The sequence below is a fragment of the Mytilinidion resinicola genome (assembly GCF_010093595.1).
Source record: "Mytilinidion resinicola strain CBS 304.34 unplaced genomic scaffold BDZ99scaffold_26, whole genome shotgun sequence".
NCBI lineage: Eukaryota > Fungi > Ascomycota > Dothideomycetes > Mytilinidiales > Mytilinidiaceae > Mytilinidion > Mytilinidion resinicola.
In genome coordinates, this window is record NW_022985462.1 from 189,816 (window position 1) to 206,311 (window position 16,496).

At 52.2% G+C, this 16,496-nt stretch overlaps 8 protein-coding genes across 8 annotated transcripts; 3 read left to right on the forward strand and 5 right to left on the reverse strand.

Moving 5' to 3' along the window:
• Window positions 1–714: 714 nt before the first annotated feature.
• BDZ99DRAFT_503144 (mannose-6-phosphate isomeras-like protein) lies at window positions 715–2,216 on the forward strand. Its single transcript, XM_033723943.1, has 3 exons — window positions 715–903; window positions 959–1,148; window positions 1,196–2,216. The coding sequence occupies exons 1-3, from the start codon at window positions 758–760 to the stop codon at window positions 2,081–2,083; spliced, it is 1,224 nt and encodes a 407-aa protein (XP_033570479.1). The 5' UTR covers window positions 715–757; the 3' UTR covers window positions 2,084–2,216.
• A 173-nt stretch (window positions 2,217–2,389) lies between these two features.
• BDZ99DRAFT_576008 (uncharacterized protein) lies at window positions 2,390–3,644 on the forward strand (the record flags this gene model as incomplete). Its single annotated transcript, XM_033728526.1, has 4 exons — window positions 2,390–2,440; window positions 2,491–3,016; window positions 3,072–3,178; window positions 3,252–3,644. The coding sequence occupies exons 2-4, from the start codon at window positions 2,794–2,796 to the stop codon at window positions 3,642–3,644; spliced, it is 723 nt and encodes a 240-aa protein (XP_033570480.1). The 5' UTR covers window positions 2,390–2,440; window positions 2,491–2,793.
• Window positions 3,645–6,562: 2,918 nt separating this feature from the next.
• Window positions 6,563–7,881, reverse strand: BDZ99DRAFT_399377 (uncharacterized protein; the record flags this gene model as incomplete). Its single annotated transcript, XM_033716131.1, has 6 exons — window positions 6,563–6,685; window positions 6,764–7,025; window positions 7,090–7,451; window positions 7,502–7,598; window positions 7,654–7,704; window positions 7,757–7,881. The coding sequence occupies 6 exons, from the start codon at window positions 7,879–7,881 to the stop codon at window positions 6,563–6,565; spliced, it is 1,020 nt and encodes a 339-aa protein (XP_033570481.1).
• Window positions 7,882–8,018: 137 nt separating this feature from the next.
• Window positions 8,019–8,799, reverse strand: BDZ99DRAFT_166154 (uncharacterized protein). Its single transcript, XM_033712915.1, has 2 exons — window positions 8,523–8,799; window positions 8,019–8,410 (listed from the first exon to the last, which is right to left on the reverse strand). The coding sequence occupies exons 1-2, from the start codon at window positions 8,689–8,691 to the stop codon at window positions 8,157–8,159; spliced, it is 423 nt and encodes a 140-aa protein (XP_033570482.1). The 5' UTR covers window positions 8,692–8,799; the 3' UTR covers window positions 8,019–8,156.
• A 143-nt stretch (window positions 8,800–8,942) lies between these two features.
• On the reverse strand, window positions 8,943–9,695 carry BDZ99DRAFT_353028 (uncharacterized protein; the record flags this gene model as incomplete). The annotated part of the gene is made up of 1 exon (XM_033714549.1): window positions 8,943–9,695. A coding segment is annotated over one exon (753 nt), but the record flags the coding sequence as incomplete, so codon positions are not given.
• A 175-nt stretch (window positions 9,696–9,870) lies between these two features.
• BDZ99DRAFT_576012 (uncharacterized protein) lies at window positions 9,871–10,955 on the forward strand (the record flags this gene model as incomplete). Its single annotated transcript, XM_033728527.1, has 7 exons — window positions 9,871–10,019; window positions 10,070–10,105; window positions 10,176–10,189; window positions 10,274–10,341; window positions 10,398–10,467; window positions 10,521–10,790; window positions 10,841–10,955. The coding sequence occupies 7 exons, from the start codon at window positions 9,871–9,873 to the stop codon at window positions 10,870–10,872; spliced, it is 639 nt and encodes a 212-aa protein (XP_033570484.1). The 3' UTR covers window positions 10,873–10,955.
• A 237-nt stretch (window positions 10,956–11,192) lies between these two features.
• On the reverse strand, window positions 11,193–13,309 carry BDZ99DRAFT_491604 (amidase; the record flags this gene model as incomplete). Its single annotated transcript, XM_033723110.1, has 4 exons — window positions 11,193–12,153; window positions 12,278–12,592; window positions 12,726–12,869; window positions 13,230–13,309. The coding sequence occupies 4 exons, from the start codon at window positions 13,307–13,309 to the stop codon at window positions 11,193–11,195; spliced, it is 1,500 nt and encodes a 499-aa protein (XP_033570485.1).
• Window positions 13,179–14,578, reverse strand: BDZ99DRAFT_468072 (uncharacterized protein). The gene has a single exon (XM_033721161.1). It carries the CDS (start codon window positions 14,460–14,462, stop codon window positions 13,584–13,586), a length of 879 nt encoding a protein of 292 aa, XP_033570486.1. The 5' UTR covers window positions 14,463–14,578; the 3' UTR covers window positions 13,179–13,583.
• Between the last annotated feature and the right edge of the window lie 1,918 nt (window positions 14,579–16,496).

Below are 16,496 nucleotides of genomic sequence, written 5' to 3' on the forward strand. Positions count from 1 at the left end.
TGCCCGATGCTTGGCAGTCAGATTCCAAGGAGATTGGGGCTAGATCTGCCCCTGGCTCTCATGCCGGCCGCCATCACCACCTTCTGCAACGAGTGTGCGAGTCTCAACGCCAACTGAAGTCTGCATCTCTGTCGTATGGACCATGGTACAGGCCCCGGGATCGCGTGTGCGTTAAGCTTCAATTCAAGCTTGTTTCTGATCGGCTTGAAACGATGGGCACACGCGTCTGCTGACAAGCCATGGGTGCTGGCAGGTCTCGGCGTGGCTAGACTCCTCGCGGGACTACTCTGAACCTTGGACGGTATCTCCAATTAGGCGTACTGTATTGACCCTATTCGCCATGTCCTCATGGTTGTCTACCATAGCCACGAGCGTGTTGCGATTGGACGAATGGCGTTTAGAGTATTGAACATAGCATTCTACTCGCATTAACGCCCGTTCGACAACACCACAGCGTCCTCTTTCACGAACTTTCACAGCGGCAGTGAAAAGTGTATAGTCTCCAGTACCCAGGTACAAAGGTACGGTCGGGATAGGCCTAAATCTATATCTGGAACCCGCGGAACAGGTGCCGAGCACATGGCAAATCGGCGGTTGATCGACTTATCACTGATGACGTTACCTGCCGTCACAGCAGACGGCATTGTGGCATTGTTATTTCCGATGGCTATTAGGTGCCCTTCTTTACAGTATATTTCTAGTTCTCCAATTCTTATTCATATCGAACCATTATCTACTTCAATCCTTCAACATCAAAATGGTCGAAAAAGTAATTCAATTGAAGTGCAGCTGCAATGAGTACCCCTGGGGACAAAAAGGCTCCGAATCCTTTGCCGCACGTCTCTGTGCCAAAACTCCGGGAACGGATTTCAAGATAGATGAAAACAAACCATACTCTGAGATGTGGGTGGTTCCCGATAACCGTGGCTGAGATGTGCAAATGCTGATGGAGTTATAGGTGGATGGGCACATACCCGGAGCTTCCATCTTACGTCCTCAAAACAGGAGAGGATCTCCAGGATGTCCTCGATGCCAATTCCACAGAACTTATTGGGCGAAGTATACCCAAGAAATTCGGTCATACGAAGCTTCCATATCTTCCCAAAGTCCTCTCCATCGCGAAAGCACTTCCACTACAGCTGCACCCAGTACGTCTGTCATGCTCTTTACTTCTCAGCTTCTAACCCAGATCCAGAACAAAAGCCTAGCCGCTGAGCTTCACTCCCGCGATCCGTCTCAATTCACCGATCCTAATCACAAACCTGAGATCGCTCTCGCCCTCTCCGACTTCGAAGCGTTTGTTGGTTTCAAGCCCCTGAAAGATATCGAAAGTCTCATGCAACTCGCACCTCTCCAGCCTTACATGCCACTTATCAAAAAGCCAAGATTCGATGACCAGACCCTCAAGCACGTAGTCAAGACGATGCTCATGGCGTCGGACGAGGATATCTCCAAAACGACTGCTGCGCTCCTCAATATTCCCCGTGACTCCTTCGGGGAAGAAACATACATCCCAGACATGATCCCACGTCTAGCGGAGCAATATGACCAAACCGACCCAGGCATCATCGTCGCGCTTATCACAATGAACTACATAACCCTGAAACCCGGCCAATGCATCTACATCCCAGCCGATGGCATCCACGCTTACCTCTCTGGCACGATCATCGAGTGTATGGCACGCAGCAACAACGTCCTCAATACAGGATTCTGCCCTCGCGGCGACCGAAACTCCGCAGAGACCTTCTGTTCGTGCTTGACGTTTACACCTCATGCTGCGGATGAGGCCATTCTCGCCGACGAGAAATTCAGTAAGAGCAAGAACGGGAAGACCAAGCTGTACTCACCGCCATTGAGCGAGTTCAGCATCCTAGCGACGGAGCTGGGAGACGGAGAGCAAGAGCACATTGAAGCGATAGAAGGCCCGAGCATATTTATCTGTACGCAAGGCGAGGGGATGCTGGAGGCGAATGGGAAGAGTTATGAGGTTAAGGAGGGATACATTTTCTTCGTGGGAGTGGGAACAGAGATGGACTTTGTAGCAAAGAAGGGCCTCCAAATCTTTACTGCGTTTGCGGAGTAGGTAGATGGGAACAGGTTGGCCTCGTGAAGTATAAGATGGTTGTATCTATATCGAATTGATATATAAGCACCTGGGATGGCAGTTCGACCACATTCAATATGAAGGGTATCACTCAGAATGCCGCCAAGAAGCTGTTGAATTATGACATTTCAGTCTTGCTATTCTTTCCGTGCAACTTCGTGTGGCGCGATAGAGGGGAGGTTCAAATATGGAGCATATCGGACTTACCGTAATCGGACTAGCGTGTTATTATCCGATCAGACCGTTGTTCGTTCCTTATCACCACACTTCATCAACAGCAATCTTCCAAGACATACGACATTTCACAGCCCAGCTTAGTGAATCAAAGTACAGCCAGTGAGTACCATCAACGCTGATTAAAACCTACTTTCTCATCTGATACATAGAGTCTTACCCTTCAACTCTTGAATATCGTCCATCCCTTTAGGATTTCTGTATCGTTCAGGCTGTCAATCCATCAATTTGAAGTCGTAAGACGTATGCATCTAAAAATCAAAAAGATTGAACAAGCGCCTCCAAAAATCTAGCCTTTTAGATCAATACTAGAAAATATCCGACACTTCCTCGTTCCGATTTCTCCCCTATTTATTTATTCCCTCATCTCCTATCTCATCACACAAAATTTTTTGAAGTCCTCTTCTTCAAGACTTTTCCCAACACTTCAAAGCGGCCTTAAGGTCCAGCTCAAAATGCCAGCCAAAAAGCGAACCGCGCCATCCCGAGCTCGTCCCTCCTCCGAACTCCACACTCCAGCCAAACCACCGCAGCCACGTCGACGTCCCAACTTTGCGGCCATCCAGCTGCGCTTCGTCGCACTGATCTCGTACGCGATCAGCTTCGAGCACCTATACTCCCACCCGAACAAGATAAACCAGGGATTCGGAGGCCACTATCAGTTCCTGACAAACATAAGTATGAACGTCGCCTCTCCAACAAACTCACGGATATACACTGACCCATAATCCAGCCCTCGTCCTCGCAGCCGCCGCCTCCGTCCTCGGCGCCCTCGAAATCCTCAACGCCCCCCGTCTGATCCAATCCCTAAAAGCGCGCATCCTGTTCCTCGCCACGCCGGTACGCTTCCCATCCCCTTCTTAATCACACTCCCCTTTTCCCCCACCCAACTCACTAACATCCCTACTCCCAGCTCTCCCTCTTGATAACAGCAACCTACTGGCCGCTCTACCTCCTCCGCCCGGCGGTTCTAAAAGACACTACCATCGCCCCCTTCGCCCCGCTAAAGAAAGACATCGGCTTTCACCTCCTCCCCGCTCTCTTCGTGCTCGCAGATGTGATCAACTTCACACCGAGACGGTACGCCCCCTCGCCACTGCGCGCGCTAGGTGTCTTTGGGACGTTTTTGGGGGGCTATGGGGCGTGGCTGTGGCTGTGTTGGAGCAAGAATGGGATCCCACCGTATCCGGTTCTGGAGAAGATGGATGTGGGGACGATGGCGGGATTGGCCGTGGCCGTGGCGGGGGTGTTGGGGGGGTTGAGCTGGGGGGTGGAGGGGTTGTGTTGTGTCTTGGATCAGGAGTAGGGGGATGGGGAGAGGGGGTGGCAGAGGGGAAGGCGGAGAGGGGAAGGGGGACTGGGGAAGGGAGAGGTCTTTGGTCACTTTAGTGGGATGAATGTTGACATGTGAAGGGTTGGGGAGTGGTGGTTTGTCCTATAAGACTATAGACTGGAGAAGGTGTAGAGTAGCGAAGTAGCGAAGTAGCGAATGTATTGTGCGGTATGCCGTGCTATGATGTGTCTCCAAGCGAAAGTAATCGAGCATCTATCCCATGAGCTTTTCCATCCCAACTCTATAGCGTAGCAAAGAACGTAGCACCGTGTAGTTCCTAAGCCAAGTCAGAGAACAATGTTGAACTAATTTTATAAAAGTTTGGAGGCACTTACGTGATACAGTCATGGCATCGTCCAGCATGAACATGATTGAGAGTTATAAGGTGCTCCAGAACTCCATGGGCGTCTTGCCATCATGTTGACTAGGCAGGGCATGGCGAGCCAGCTCTTGCTCGAAGCCTAACTTTTTAGCGGCTTCTAAGATCTTTTCCTTTCGGTCGATAGATTCTTGAGAAGGGCCATGGGGTGTAGACGTGTTGTGTTTGTCGAGGTTGGCTTGAGTGAGAGGGGAGGGTTGGTTCTTGGAGTCGACTTGAGATTGAGTTGGAGTAGGTAGTGGAGCTGGAGTGGACGGTGGAGTGTTACCACGGTGATGTGAGTCGGTGGTATGAAGGGAGCTTGGGCAGTTGGCCTCCGATCTGTGAGCGTGTTAGCCAGTGCCCTTATGTCTCGGCGCAAGCAGAAAGAGGTGAGAATGCATTCGGGAAACGACGGAAGAACACAAGCACCGCACGAAATAGAGTCGCCAAGTCAGAGGAGTTCTGGTGAAGACAAGGACCAAACGACGATGATATACAGGTATGAGAATATAGTAGAGAAGTGTGGTGAGTGAATAGAATTCGTACGATGAGTGGTCATCAACTCCATTATGACGGCCAGTGCTGATGGGGGTTTGGGACTCCATGATAGCCTAATAGAGCTGTTCTAGAGTGCCGGGATGTCTCTGGAATAATTTTGAAAATGATCAGTCAAGCAAGTCCCGCGTATGAGTGTTTAGGAAAGGAATAATATGCTCGGCTTGTTTAAGACGAAGCATCTTGACTGCCTTGGGGGGCAACTCTTATAAAGGGCTCAAGAGCTTGACCATCAAGGATCTGGCCCAGCACATTGAGTGCGGACGCCCAGATGGCAGCACGCTATATCTCATGTGAGAAGAAACGTGGCGATGGCTTCTTTTACGAGCTTGTCACGGCAGAAGGAATGCTGAGGCCAATGAGTGCGATTCATCTTAGGGTTGCACAGCCAGAAGCCGACCAAAAGCAGCGCCACGACGGCCCCGATGCGCAGGGAGCAGGTAGAAGTATAAGCCGTTTATGCGAGCGGTGAACAGCTGTATGTGGGTTGGTAGCTTTCAGTGTAATGTTAGTGTAAGATTCCGTGTAGAAAGCCGATCTAGGAGGCCTGATTGGCACAACGCAAGATTCAGAGTGTAAGGTACTTGTAATGTAGTGTCTGGCTGGGGCGTTGCCGGAATAGCTTTAATGTCGTTGCATCCAAATCCCTTAACTTACATTCCTGTAGGCGCGGACACCCGCTGAGGCGTCCGGCCCTGCCACCCTACCCGGCCTCGAAGCAAGCAAACGGCTAACTAACCGCGTTCATCCCCCACGCATCCTCGGATAGTCTTTGATCGTCGTGGCCCCCCTGTCAGACCCGCAGTTCACCAGCCGGCAGTCCACCAGTCCTGTGCACGCTGGTCCCTATGAAATCCGAGGCTCGACGCTACGGGACGCTGCCGGAGCGGTAAGCCGCACCACCGTACAGTCCAATAGTCCTGGAGGACAGTTGATGCGCACAGACGATAAACTGCCCCCGAGGTCACTTTATCGTCTGTGCGCAGCATTCCAAGGGCTGAAATCTTGGAAGATTGCTTTTCTGCGTACAATAGCGCCTTCACACCGTCGTTGATCGGGGGCGGTTGGGTCGTGCGGCTCATCGCTTTGGTGACTAATCTGATCCGGTCAGGAGTAACTATAAGTATCCGCGACCTTCGCATCACGCTCTAAAACTTCGAAGTGGCTGGTTGCCTGCTCGATGCCTCACACCTGAGCACAGACAGTACGGCCTGTTGCCGCTTTTCTCCATGGCTCCCACGCAGCACACGCCACCCACCCGTCTACTGACCTGCAGCCACAGCGTGCAGAGACGGCACAAGGGAGGTGCTTGTATGCATGTTTGAAATCGTCAGCAACCTGGAGCCATGCGAATCGAACTTATGTTCCGCTCTTGGCCCAAACTCCCGTTGCGGAAACAGACACGTCGTCGAGTCTCAGCACACAGGTCGTACGCGCCGGCAGCATCGTGAACACAGATCTTCCACCACGCCGTCCTGAACGTTGATCACACGACAGCGTCAGTAGTGCCATATGTCTTTGACCATGCATATTGAGGCGCAAGTTCCAGCCTTACCTTGACCTACCTGGACCTTCATTGCGTTCCCTTTGAGAAAAACGCGATTCCACCCGGCGCTATGCACCAGGCCCCGAGTATGTCCAGAAGTGAAAGCTTGCATAGCGAGCGATGCCGCTCCCCACAATTGAGGACCAGGGTTGACACAGCGGTGATAGCTTGGCAATAGTAGCCGCACTTTCATTCACTCATCGCATCTCTTCTTGACTATTTCCCGTCAGCTTTTCAACAAATTAGACGCAGGACAAATAATCGAGACGCTTCCACTGTTACCTCAGTTCTCAAGTAATTGAATTTGTATACTTAAATCTCATCGTGTGTTCTGATGGTTTTCCCTCGCTGAGTAAACGATGATTTTATCATATTTTCGGTTGACCAACCTGTCAAGAAAAATAGACTCCAAGAAACACCCACCTCAACTCAAACATTACCCGCCCCCTCCCTCTCCGAATGCGTCTGCCGATACTTCTCCGAACTCAGCTCCTTCGCAAGCCCACTCTGCATATGCCCCGAGCTATGCGGGAGCCAATTAGGATCCTTCGCCTGTACACCCTTCTTCACCTCCGGGTCCTCGCCCTCGATTACGGTATCATGATCGCTACCAACACCAGCACCGTTGACCTGATTTCCAGCAGTGACAACCTGCTGCCTGTTGCTGCTCCGCCGCATAGGCCCACCCGCTTCAAGCGCCGTCTCGATATTTCCAATGTTGAAGTCGACCTCGACGTCGCCTTCGCCGGTGAGATAGAGGTACCAGTATGGTAGGCCAACGAAGACGGCGCCGCCGACTATGTTTCCCAGAGTGGTGGGGATGAGGGATTTCCAGATGTAGTAGCCGACGCTCATTGGGGCGCCTTCCCAGATGCCCATGGGGACGAAGTACCTAGTTGTGGCATCAGAACTAATTTCTTTCGCGGTACAAATCTGAGGAAAGAGATGACGCGTACATGTTCGCAACAACATGATCAAAAGCACAAGCCACGAACGTCGCCGTAGGCCACCAGATCGCCGTAATCTTACTCATGATCTCACGACTGCTAATACTCAGGAAGACAGCAAGACAGACGAGCCAGTTCGCCGCGATGGCTCGCAAGAAGATCTGGTGCCATTGCGGATTTTGCGCCTTTTGGACTGCGAGATTGATCGCGGCTTCGGTATAGCCTGGAGTTTCGGAAAAGAGGCCGCCGTAGCCGGTGATGATGGCCATGAAGAAGAGCATGCCGCCGAGGTTGCCGAAGAAAGAGATGACCCAAATTTTGAGGACGTCAATGATGGAGACACGGCGGTGGAGGTAGGCGACTGTCATGAACTATGCTTGTGAGATACGAGCGTTTAAGGATGATCGAAGGGCTATCATACCATGACGTTGCTCGTGAAAAGGTCCGCGCCGGTTAGTACGATCATCACTAGGCCGACGGGAAAGAGTAGTGCTCCCAAGGTGCGAATCAACCCGGGACTACATAAATCAGTCATCGAATTTTGATCTTCGCCAAAGGTCTAGAATGGCTTACGCGTTTGCCTGGTACCATGGAGAAGCATTCGTACTGGTCAAGACTGCACATCTGGAACCAAAGTAAGCAGGTTGGTCGCAAGACATAGATAGAACTCACTTACCCGAATCCAAGTAACGGCCCGGCCATACACGAGTTGACGAACAACTTGTCAAGCCTCATATGAGCCTTCTTTGTGCCTATGCGAGAGCATAGCTCGACCGTTTGCTGAGTTGTGAATGCATCCATTCTATGAGATTACGCTCAGTGTCTGTTTCGCGAATTGAGGCAATACTTTTGGAGGACGCAAACTGGGAAACATTGGAAGAAAAGAACGAAGGTTTATTAAGACGCATGTCTGTGAGCCTGATTTGAGTACTGCATATATTCTGGAGAAGGCCTCCACGGGTACGTGCTCCAGTAGTCTACCGAACGAATCAAAACATGCTTTGTACTGCACCGGGGACGATCGCATCGAGCAGATCTCCATATTAGATCCGATGGGAATTCAGAATTTCATAAGGTCAAGCGTGGAGATAATTTCCAGATGGTATTACTGGCTGGTGATAAACCTCCTGTATTGTTCCCGAAGTAGATACTATGTGGAAGCACCCCTGCAAAGGATCACGGCAATCTGCCATCGATCTTGTGTAGAATCTCAAGCAATTCCCATCACAGTGGTGCGGATTTCCGGAGAAGCATGAGATAGAAACAGATTTGACGTCACTACCCGACTTTTGGGAGCGATAGGAAAGGTGCCACAGTGCTAGTGCGAATACTGAAGCGCTGATAAGCACCCACTTTGCTATGCAGTGCTGTCGATCTTCTCAACAACACACTTCGCGGAATGATGTCAACACTGGGAACATTAGAGTGTGTGAAGTGCTCACCAAAGCAGTTGGAGCCCGAGACGGTTATCGACAGTGATGAGATGGAAACCTTGCGAAGGCTAGAAACCAATGTCTGGGTTGAGTCATTGGTGATGTCTGGATCATCACACTGTGGATACAATATCGAGGAGTGGGATAGCTGTATTGTAATCTCAACTTTGTATTCCATCGAAGCGTCAAAGGTCGACTCTGATATAGTCAGCTAACCAACTTCAAACCCAACCTTTCCCAAGGGTATTCAAGTAAAACTCCATGCCAAAACGCCAGACTCCTAATGATGTTAAGCTTGATATAGCCAGGAAACAGCTACGCCTTGGCTTTCCCTTTTCCTTTGGATTGAACTTCTTCCGTGATTGTGTCGTCAACCTCTTCTTCGTCGCTTTCGCTCATGAATTCGTCGTCTTCGTCCCAGCCAAAGAATGACCTCGCTTGCCGCTTTTCTGCTGCCTTGGAGCCTGTCGCTTGAACATCCCCCATTCCCTCGCTCTCACTCCCCTCACTTCCCTCAGATCCTGCGCCAGAAGTGTCGCTCTCCTTCTCGGCCAAGGCGTTCTTGATCTCCCCAGCCTTGTATGCAGCAATAACTGCATCTCTCGTCTTCTGCTCTGCCTCCTCCTTGTCCTCAACCCACTTGCCATCCAACCGAGCAGTCTTGCCGCTCCGTATCTCGTCCTCCTTTCGGTCCGCTGCGTCAACGATAGCTTCCCAACGCTTCATCTTCTCCTCTCGCTCCTTCTTGTCCATATCCGGCTTGACGGCTAGGTACTCAGCCAGCGCCTTTGCCTCGGTCACAGTACGTAGCCTGCGGCCGTCGAGGTTTCGAGAGGATCCATTATTCTCGCCCTGGCTGCGCTTCTTTCGCGATGACATGCGACCACCAGCGGCACGGAGCTGGGAGCCGAATCCACCTTTTCCTCCACAAAGAGGAGCGGACAGACGCAGCGGAATGAAGGCATCGTCGGGGGATGATAGAAGTGATGTGAGCGGTTCTGAAGAGTGTGGCAATAGTTGCTTGTTGGAGGTGGTGGTGAGGATCAGACGGTTGTTCGCGACCTGGGGTATCCGTTCCAACAATGTAGCAGCGAGGTCGCTAATGGTGCTAGAAGCGTCTATGGGAAAGGAGAGCGTTGAAGGGAGGTCGAGACCAGGGAATGAGGTGAGGAGGATGTTGATTTGCGCCATGTTGGATGAGTGTCGGTAGAGATCTACGAAACTAATGACAAAGGCGCTTTGTGCGAGACACTTCTCCCGAACGTGAGATGGTTGAGCCTCGTTAATAGTGTATCTGAGCGAGTGAGTGTTGCTTTTTGATGTGTAAGGGTTATGAATGGAGGAGGCGGAGAACGAGATGGCGAAGGTGAGGCTGGTCATTCGGTTAAATTTTGCCAAGGCCGCACGGACCATCGCACTTCTATGGATTCTCAAATTCAGCTTCAACTCCGCAGCGACGACATCACGACCGGATCTCTCCAACAATTCCTCAAGGACCGCCAAGATGTAGGATATACCTTCATCTGAAGACGGAAACAAAGCTGATGGATTGTTAGGCTCATCCCCAAGGCCGATCGCAAGAAGATCCACGAGTATGTCCCCCTCTGAAATTCGAACCTCAATTCCATATGATAGCAAACAGCTCCGCTAACACGTTCATAGGTACCTCTTCCGTGGTATGTAATTCTGGACAATCATAATATCATCCAGCGCAATGCTGTGATTTCAAGAAGGATAGGCTGACACACGGTCACCAACAGAGGGCGTACTCGTCGCGCAGAAGAATTTCTACCTGCCCAAGCATGGCGAAATCGACACAAAGAACCTCGTAAGAAACGACGCTACCCATTCGACCCGGACCATAATATTGATGCGCGGTGGCAGTTCGTGATCAAGGCCATGCAGTCGCTGAACTCGCGCGGCTACGTCAAGACCCAGTTCTCGTGGCAATACTGTATGAACCCTCGAGCAAGGCGAATCGGAAACCGGAGATACTGATAGGACTAGACTACTACACCCTCACTCCCGAGGGTCTCGATTACCTCCGCGAATGGCTCCACCTCCCCGCTGAGATCGTGCCCCAGACGCACATCAAGCAGCAACGCTCGCACGCTCCGCCGCGCGGCATGATGGGTGGTGACGAACGTCCCCGTCCCGGTGGACGTGGTGGCCCCCGTGGCGACCGTGAGGGTGGCTACAGACGTCGTGATGCTGGCGAGGGCGGAAAGGAGGGAGGTGCGCCGGGAGAGTACAGGCCCGATTTCCGTGGTGGCTTCGGTACGTCCAACTATCAATCAGATATCTGACTACGTGCTAATTTCTTCAAGGCCGTGGCCGCGGTGGCCCCCCACCTTCGTAGTGGACTACTTCTCGCCTCCTAATCACTCACACCTCATAACATTCTGCTTTTCAAAATTCGGGATTGGGTCGGACGGTAGCGTGTTCGGCTGAGTGAGAGAAATTGCCGGGGACGTATAGGTCGAGTGGGCAGTTGACACTGCAAAGAGATATCACATGTATTCGTGGCATAACAATACAGATGCTGATGCTCGTTGATGATCATGTCTTTTTCGTGAGATGTGCTACTGATGGTGAACACAGAATCAATGGTGACGATTCTCTACTCTATATACAGACATGCACCTTGATAGACACCCCCAAAGCCCCGGAAAGATCTACTTAAGCACCAACCTGCCAACCAGTGTTCCACGTAAGCCTTCTCTCCGCCCTCATTCGATCATATCTTAGCACAGCCTGCAGCAACACCTGAGCCCCCAACGCACAATCCTCCGGACTCGTATACTCCCTCGGATTGTGGCTAATCCCATCCCTACACGGCACGAAGATCATACTCGTCGGCACCCGCTTCGACGTATACACGCTATCATGCCCAGCTCCACTCACCATCTCCATCGTTAACTTCTCCGCCTCCGGCCCCAACGCCGACCCCGCGGCCTCCGTTACCGCGTGGATGCAGTCCGGATGGAACTTCACAGCGGGCGACACGCTATCCGTCGTAAAACTCACCTCACACGGTCGGCCAGGCGTGCACCCATCACTGATCCCATCCACCTCCTCCCCCGCCGCGATCCTCGCGAAATCAGCCAGCACATCCGCCTCCAGCATATCAACCGTACTATCCGCCGGCGCGCGGATATCAAGACTAAATCGCACGCTCCCGGGCACCGTATTCGTGCTCCCGGGCTTGAGATTCAGAATCCCCGTCGACGCCAGCGCCCCCCTCGCCGTCGCCAATCGATGCGAATGCAGTATCATCTTCGCCGCCGCGAGCAGCGCATCCGCCCGGTTCTCGAAATCCGTCGTGCCGGTGTGGCAATCTTGGCCCGTGACGGTGACGGTGTACCAGCGGTAGGCTTGGACGCCTTTGACGATGCCGATTTTGCGCGACGTGGACTCGAGGAGGGGGCCTTGCTCGATGTGGAGCTCGAAGTGGGCGGCCATGGGGACGGCGTTGTGGGAGGCGGGGACGGTGCCTAGGTAGCCGATGCGGGAGAGCTCCGAGGAGAGGGTGGCGGTGCCGGGGTGCACTTCGCGGAGGGAGTGGGCGGTGGAGAGGGGGATGTGGCCGGACCAAACGCCAGAGGAGACCATGGAGATGGGGAAGCGGGCGCCTTCTTCGCTGGGGAGGGATTTAGTGGTGTAGTTTTGGGGGCAATGGATAGAGCACGGGGTATATATTAAGAGTTCAGGGGCTCTTGATGTGATGAGGGAAATGTGCTCGAGTGTAATGAGAAAATACATACTTTGTCCAATTGACAACCCCAACAGGATACTCGGTTTCCACCCAGTTGTCTGCAAGAACTCTGAGCATTTCCACGCCTGCGGTGACGCCGAGGATGCCGTCGTATCGGCCGCCTGTTGGCTGTGTGTCTAGATGGGAGCCCACAAAAGTTGGAGGACCATCGTTCCGTATGCCAGGTCGAACAGCAAAGATGTTGCCCATTTCATCGATTGTCGTGTTGCATCCAAGAGCTTGCGTCGCTTGGACGAACCAGTCTCGAGCTTTCTTGTCCGCGTCCGAAAGGGATAGACGAGACATGCCTGTTTCGGTAGATGCACTGGGATGGTCAACTTCATGGTCGTATCTGCATTGAGAATGCGTATGAAAAAGCGCATTGAAAATCGAGATTTGAAATAAGAAATCATGCAACATTTGAAGTTTGAGAAATTATAACGAAAGCCATCCCTCACCTTCCCCACTTCTGCCCTTCACCCCACTGGGACGTGAAATGGATATCCTCCATGAGCCTGCTCTGATTCACTTTCAGGCTCGAAAGAGTTTCCTCGTTCATTTCCTTCGTATGTAGCTGCCATCGCGGAGAGCTCGAGAATGCCCTGCATGAAATTGGTCTTAAGTTGGAGCGCACAGCTCCGAGACGAGAACAGCTCCTCCCCGCCACGCGAAAAGCTGCTGTAGAAAGCTTCACCCCAAGTATCGCCATTCTGATAGAGTTCACTGGATTCAGAATTCCATGGGGAGTGCAATTGATATAACACGCGAGCTGCTTGCTTTGTTTGGTCAGTGCTGAGATGGTGGCATGATGCAGCGGGGAGCTCCACGAGCCGATAAGGTTCCTATCAGCATCACCCCAGTAGCTCGCCTGATGTCACGAGAAAGGATTTTGGGAAAGTTTTAAGAGGCTAGGCATAAGTCATGATGCTGTGTTTTGGGCCTTGCTTTCAGAGAATTTTTACCTTTCCAATGCATCGAACCGCCTTGAAAATATGGGATCAGTAGCGTACATCAATTCCCCCTCGGAAGTCTTTGAAGCCATAGAAGCTCTTCATTCAACTTGAAGCTATAACTGTAAAGATATTGTATGATAAGCTAGAATGGACCTAAATGTGCGAATGTCTCTGTTGCACGGCGGTTTTTCAATATTTCTTTTAAAAAAGGGAACTTGAATGGGCGGTAAATAGTATGCCACCAACATAACGCTACGCCCTTGACTACATACATCATAATCCGGATATCTTACTGGCAAACCTCAAATATTTGAAATCGAACAGCCCAAGACTTTGAACCTTTCATACGCCTTAAAGGTCCATCTAAAGCCACTTAGAGAACCACCTGATCGCTTGCTCCTTCGCATCATCGGCGCCTTTCTCATCGACCGTTCCGGGTCTCGCCCTCGCTGCAAATCCATGGACACAGCCCTTGTACGTGACGAACTCGTAGTTGTAGCCGTTGTCTCCATTTCCTGTCGCACCATACTTCTCCTTCAGCTCAGCCTCAGCAGCATCCATCTTCGCCGTCGACCAGTTGAAGTCGAGTTCTGCGTGCGCCAGCGAGTATGGCACCTTGTAAGTGGTAACGGCGGCCACGACCTGTTCCGGGCCCTTGAGGGCAGACGGATGCGCGCAGAACTGCGCATCGATCAACCGTTCCGAGCCTCCTTCTACCGCCGGCTCCACGCAGAGGTTTGTGCTGCCGTATCCACCCCAGCAGAATCCACAGACGCCGAGCTTGCCGCCCGGTGGGATGTCTGCCTTCAGCTTGCGCGCATATTCGAGTTCGCTCTTGAAGATGGCGGGTTTGTCGGGAGCCGCTTTGAGCATGAACGGGATGAAGTGGCTCGCCGCGTTGATACCTGCCCAGATTCGCGATAGTTGTCCAAGAAGATCCCACCATTTCACTGGCGCCATCACATTGTCCATGTGGACAATGACGGCGGGCTCCACACCATGGCCGGGGATGATGTCTGGGACTAGGACGCGATGGCCAGTGCGGAGGGCGTAGTCGTCGGCGAGGAGCTTGTTGTTGAGCAACTTGAGACCGAAGGCGTCGGTGAGGAAGAGGATGGTAGATTTAGAGGTTGACTCGGAGGGAGGAGCTGCGACGTAGGTGTTGATGCCGTAGAGGGGGGTGAGTGTACCTTTGGGCTCGCCTTTGGCTGCGCCGCCTCTGAAACAGTCGGGACAGGACATGGTGGGTAGATGACAGGCCAATTGGGTGGGTGGCGAAACCTTTCGCGGCGAGGGTGGAGTTTATAAAGATGGAGTGCGTCAATATGTTGATGTGTGGCTTCGCATGCGGTCCCCACCTCGCATCCGGCGATAACGGCAATACAACAGGCCTCGGACGACGTTAGTACCGAGGAAGTTAGCCGGGCTCTTTCCTCCCTCTTGCACCAGTCAGGCCATTCTCCAATACGAAAGTCGTTGTCCAGATTTGCAGGAGCGGCGCAAAGTCGTTCCGCTAAAAGGCGATAGGTGCAGAAGAACCTAGCGTCATTCTTTACCTATTTTCTTATAGCGCTGATAGGTAGGATTCCCATCTCTAATTCGCTTCAGTACCGCATATGAAGTTCTTCGGTATATAGTAGCTCCGAAGACTCTCACCGACACGCTGATTCCCAAGTCTTGTTCTAGGAGCACTCACACGGTTGCTCCATCATTCTCACAACTAGTTGTCGGGGCATCGGGTTGCCTGTGAGACCGAGTGCTCTTGCGTACGTGCTTTGGAGGTGCGAGAGAGAGGCGCGCGACGGGGAACTATACGGCACGGGGCATGAAAAAGGTGGTATTTTATACTACATGGGTGTGCGCGTGTGCCTCTGCTTGGAGTGCCTTGATGCATTTTCAGAAATATAATTGGGATAGAAGCTTTTCACTCTAGACTAGGTAGAAACTCGTTGAAGCGCTTCAAGCAGTGGTAGACAGGTGCATGTATTAGACAGCGTGCTTGATGAATGTTAATCGAAAGTGGTAGTTTACAAGTCCGTGGTTCTAATTTCAAACTTCCTATCCTAAGGCATGGGCTCACTATTTCTGTGCTTATGTACGCTTATTTAGCACTGTTTGAGGGCCTCTAGTATGTGATTGCTATTCGTGAAATACCAGCTTTGGCAAGCCTGATAGCTCTCCGGGTCGCCTCAGACGGTGTTGAACTGCTTGAGAGTGCCACTTTTTCCCCGCCCAAACGGGTAGGTATGGAATGGACAGAACAAGGCCACTACCTCCTTTTCGTCTATACGCGGCAATAGGAAGTTCAAACAAGGTTGCCGAAGCACATGGCTACGCCATCACCCAAAGTCCTTGGATCACATCCTGGAGTACATACTGTACATTCCGAAGCGACAGCATTGATGCACAAAGCTTGGTGCGTAATCCTGCAGGCTGCACTGCGATCCCGACCAGGAAGCCGTGCAGACTCGCAGGGTTCGCCGTGACTTCTCGCTCTTGCTCCTGTGATCGGCTCAGCGGCAAAGCAGACGCCTGGTCACAGGGCAGCTGTGAGCTGAATCTGACAGCAGTTTCAGCGAGCACTGCTGGTAAACTGAACCTACAGACACGACGTTATGCTTCGTGAGGCTGAACATTCGTCTTCCAAACCCCACAAGCCGACCTTCAGACCTGCCTCTTCGATAGGGAGCCAACGACGCTTGCAAAAATAGAGTTTTGCCTGTAGAAAGTTAGAGTTGGGATTACGACTGCATATGACGACGTGGAGAAAGCTTCATTCGGAAGACAGTCACCCTTTCGTTATTTCCCATGCTCTCTGCCTTTGCGGGCGGAACGTTGTTACGTTGCATAATTTTTCAGGATCGTCAGCACGTGGAACGCTACCCCTCATTCCCGCTTCTGAAGCCACTTTATTGGTGCAAGGTCGAGGTCAAGAAGATGCTTTTGACCTCCCATGACTCGCGCTTTTCGAGCGCAGCCGTCGGTTCTGGGCCCTTTCACATTGAAGAGCTAGAGAGGAGGAGAAGCTGGAACAGGAACACGAGTCCCGCTGGTCTTGGTGTCGGGCGTTCTCGCCCTACCGTCGACCCCAGTGCAGGTCCCGAGAGCAGCCACATGGCGCTGGGCTACGACACTTTAGCGGCAAATCATCGCAGAAACTAAGAGGGCCAGGAGAAGGGAGCATGCGTCCTGCCGGAGCTCGCGGACACTATTTCAATTGACGGCCAGCCATGACGATGGATCCCCAGAAAAATCGACGCCACAACTCGGAGCCCG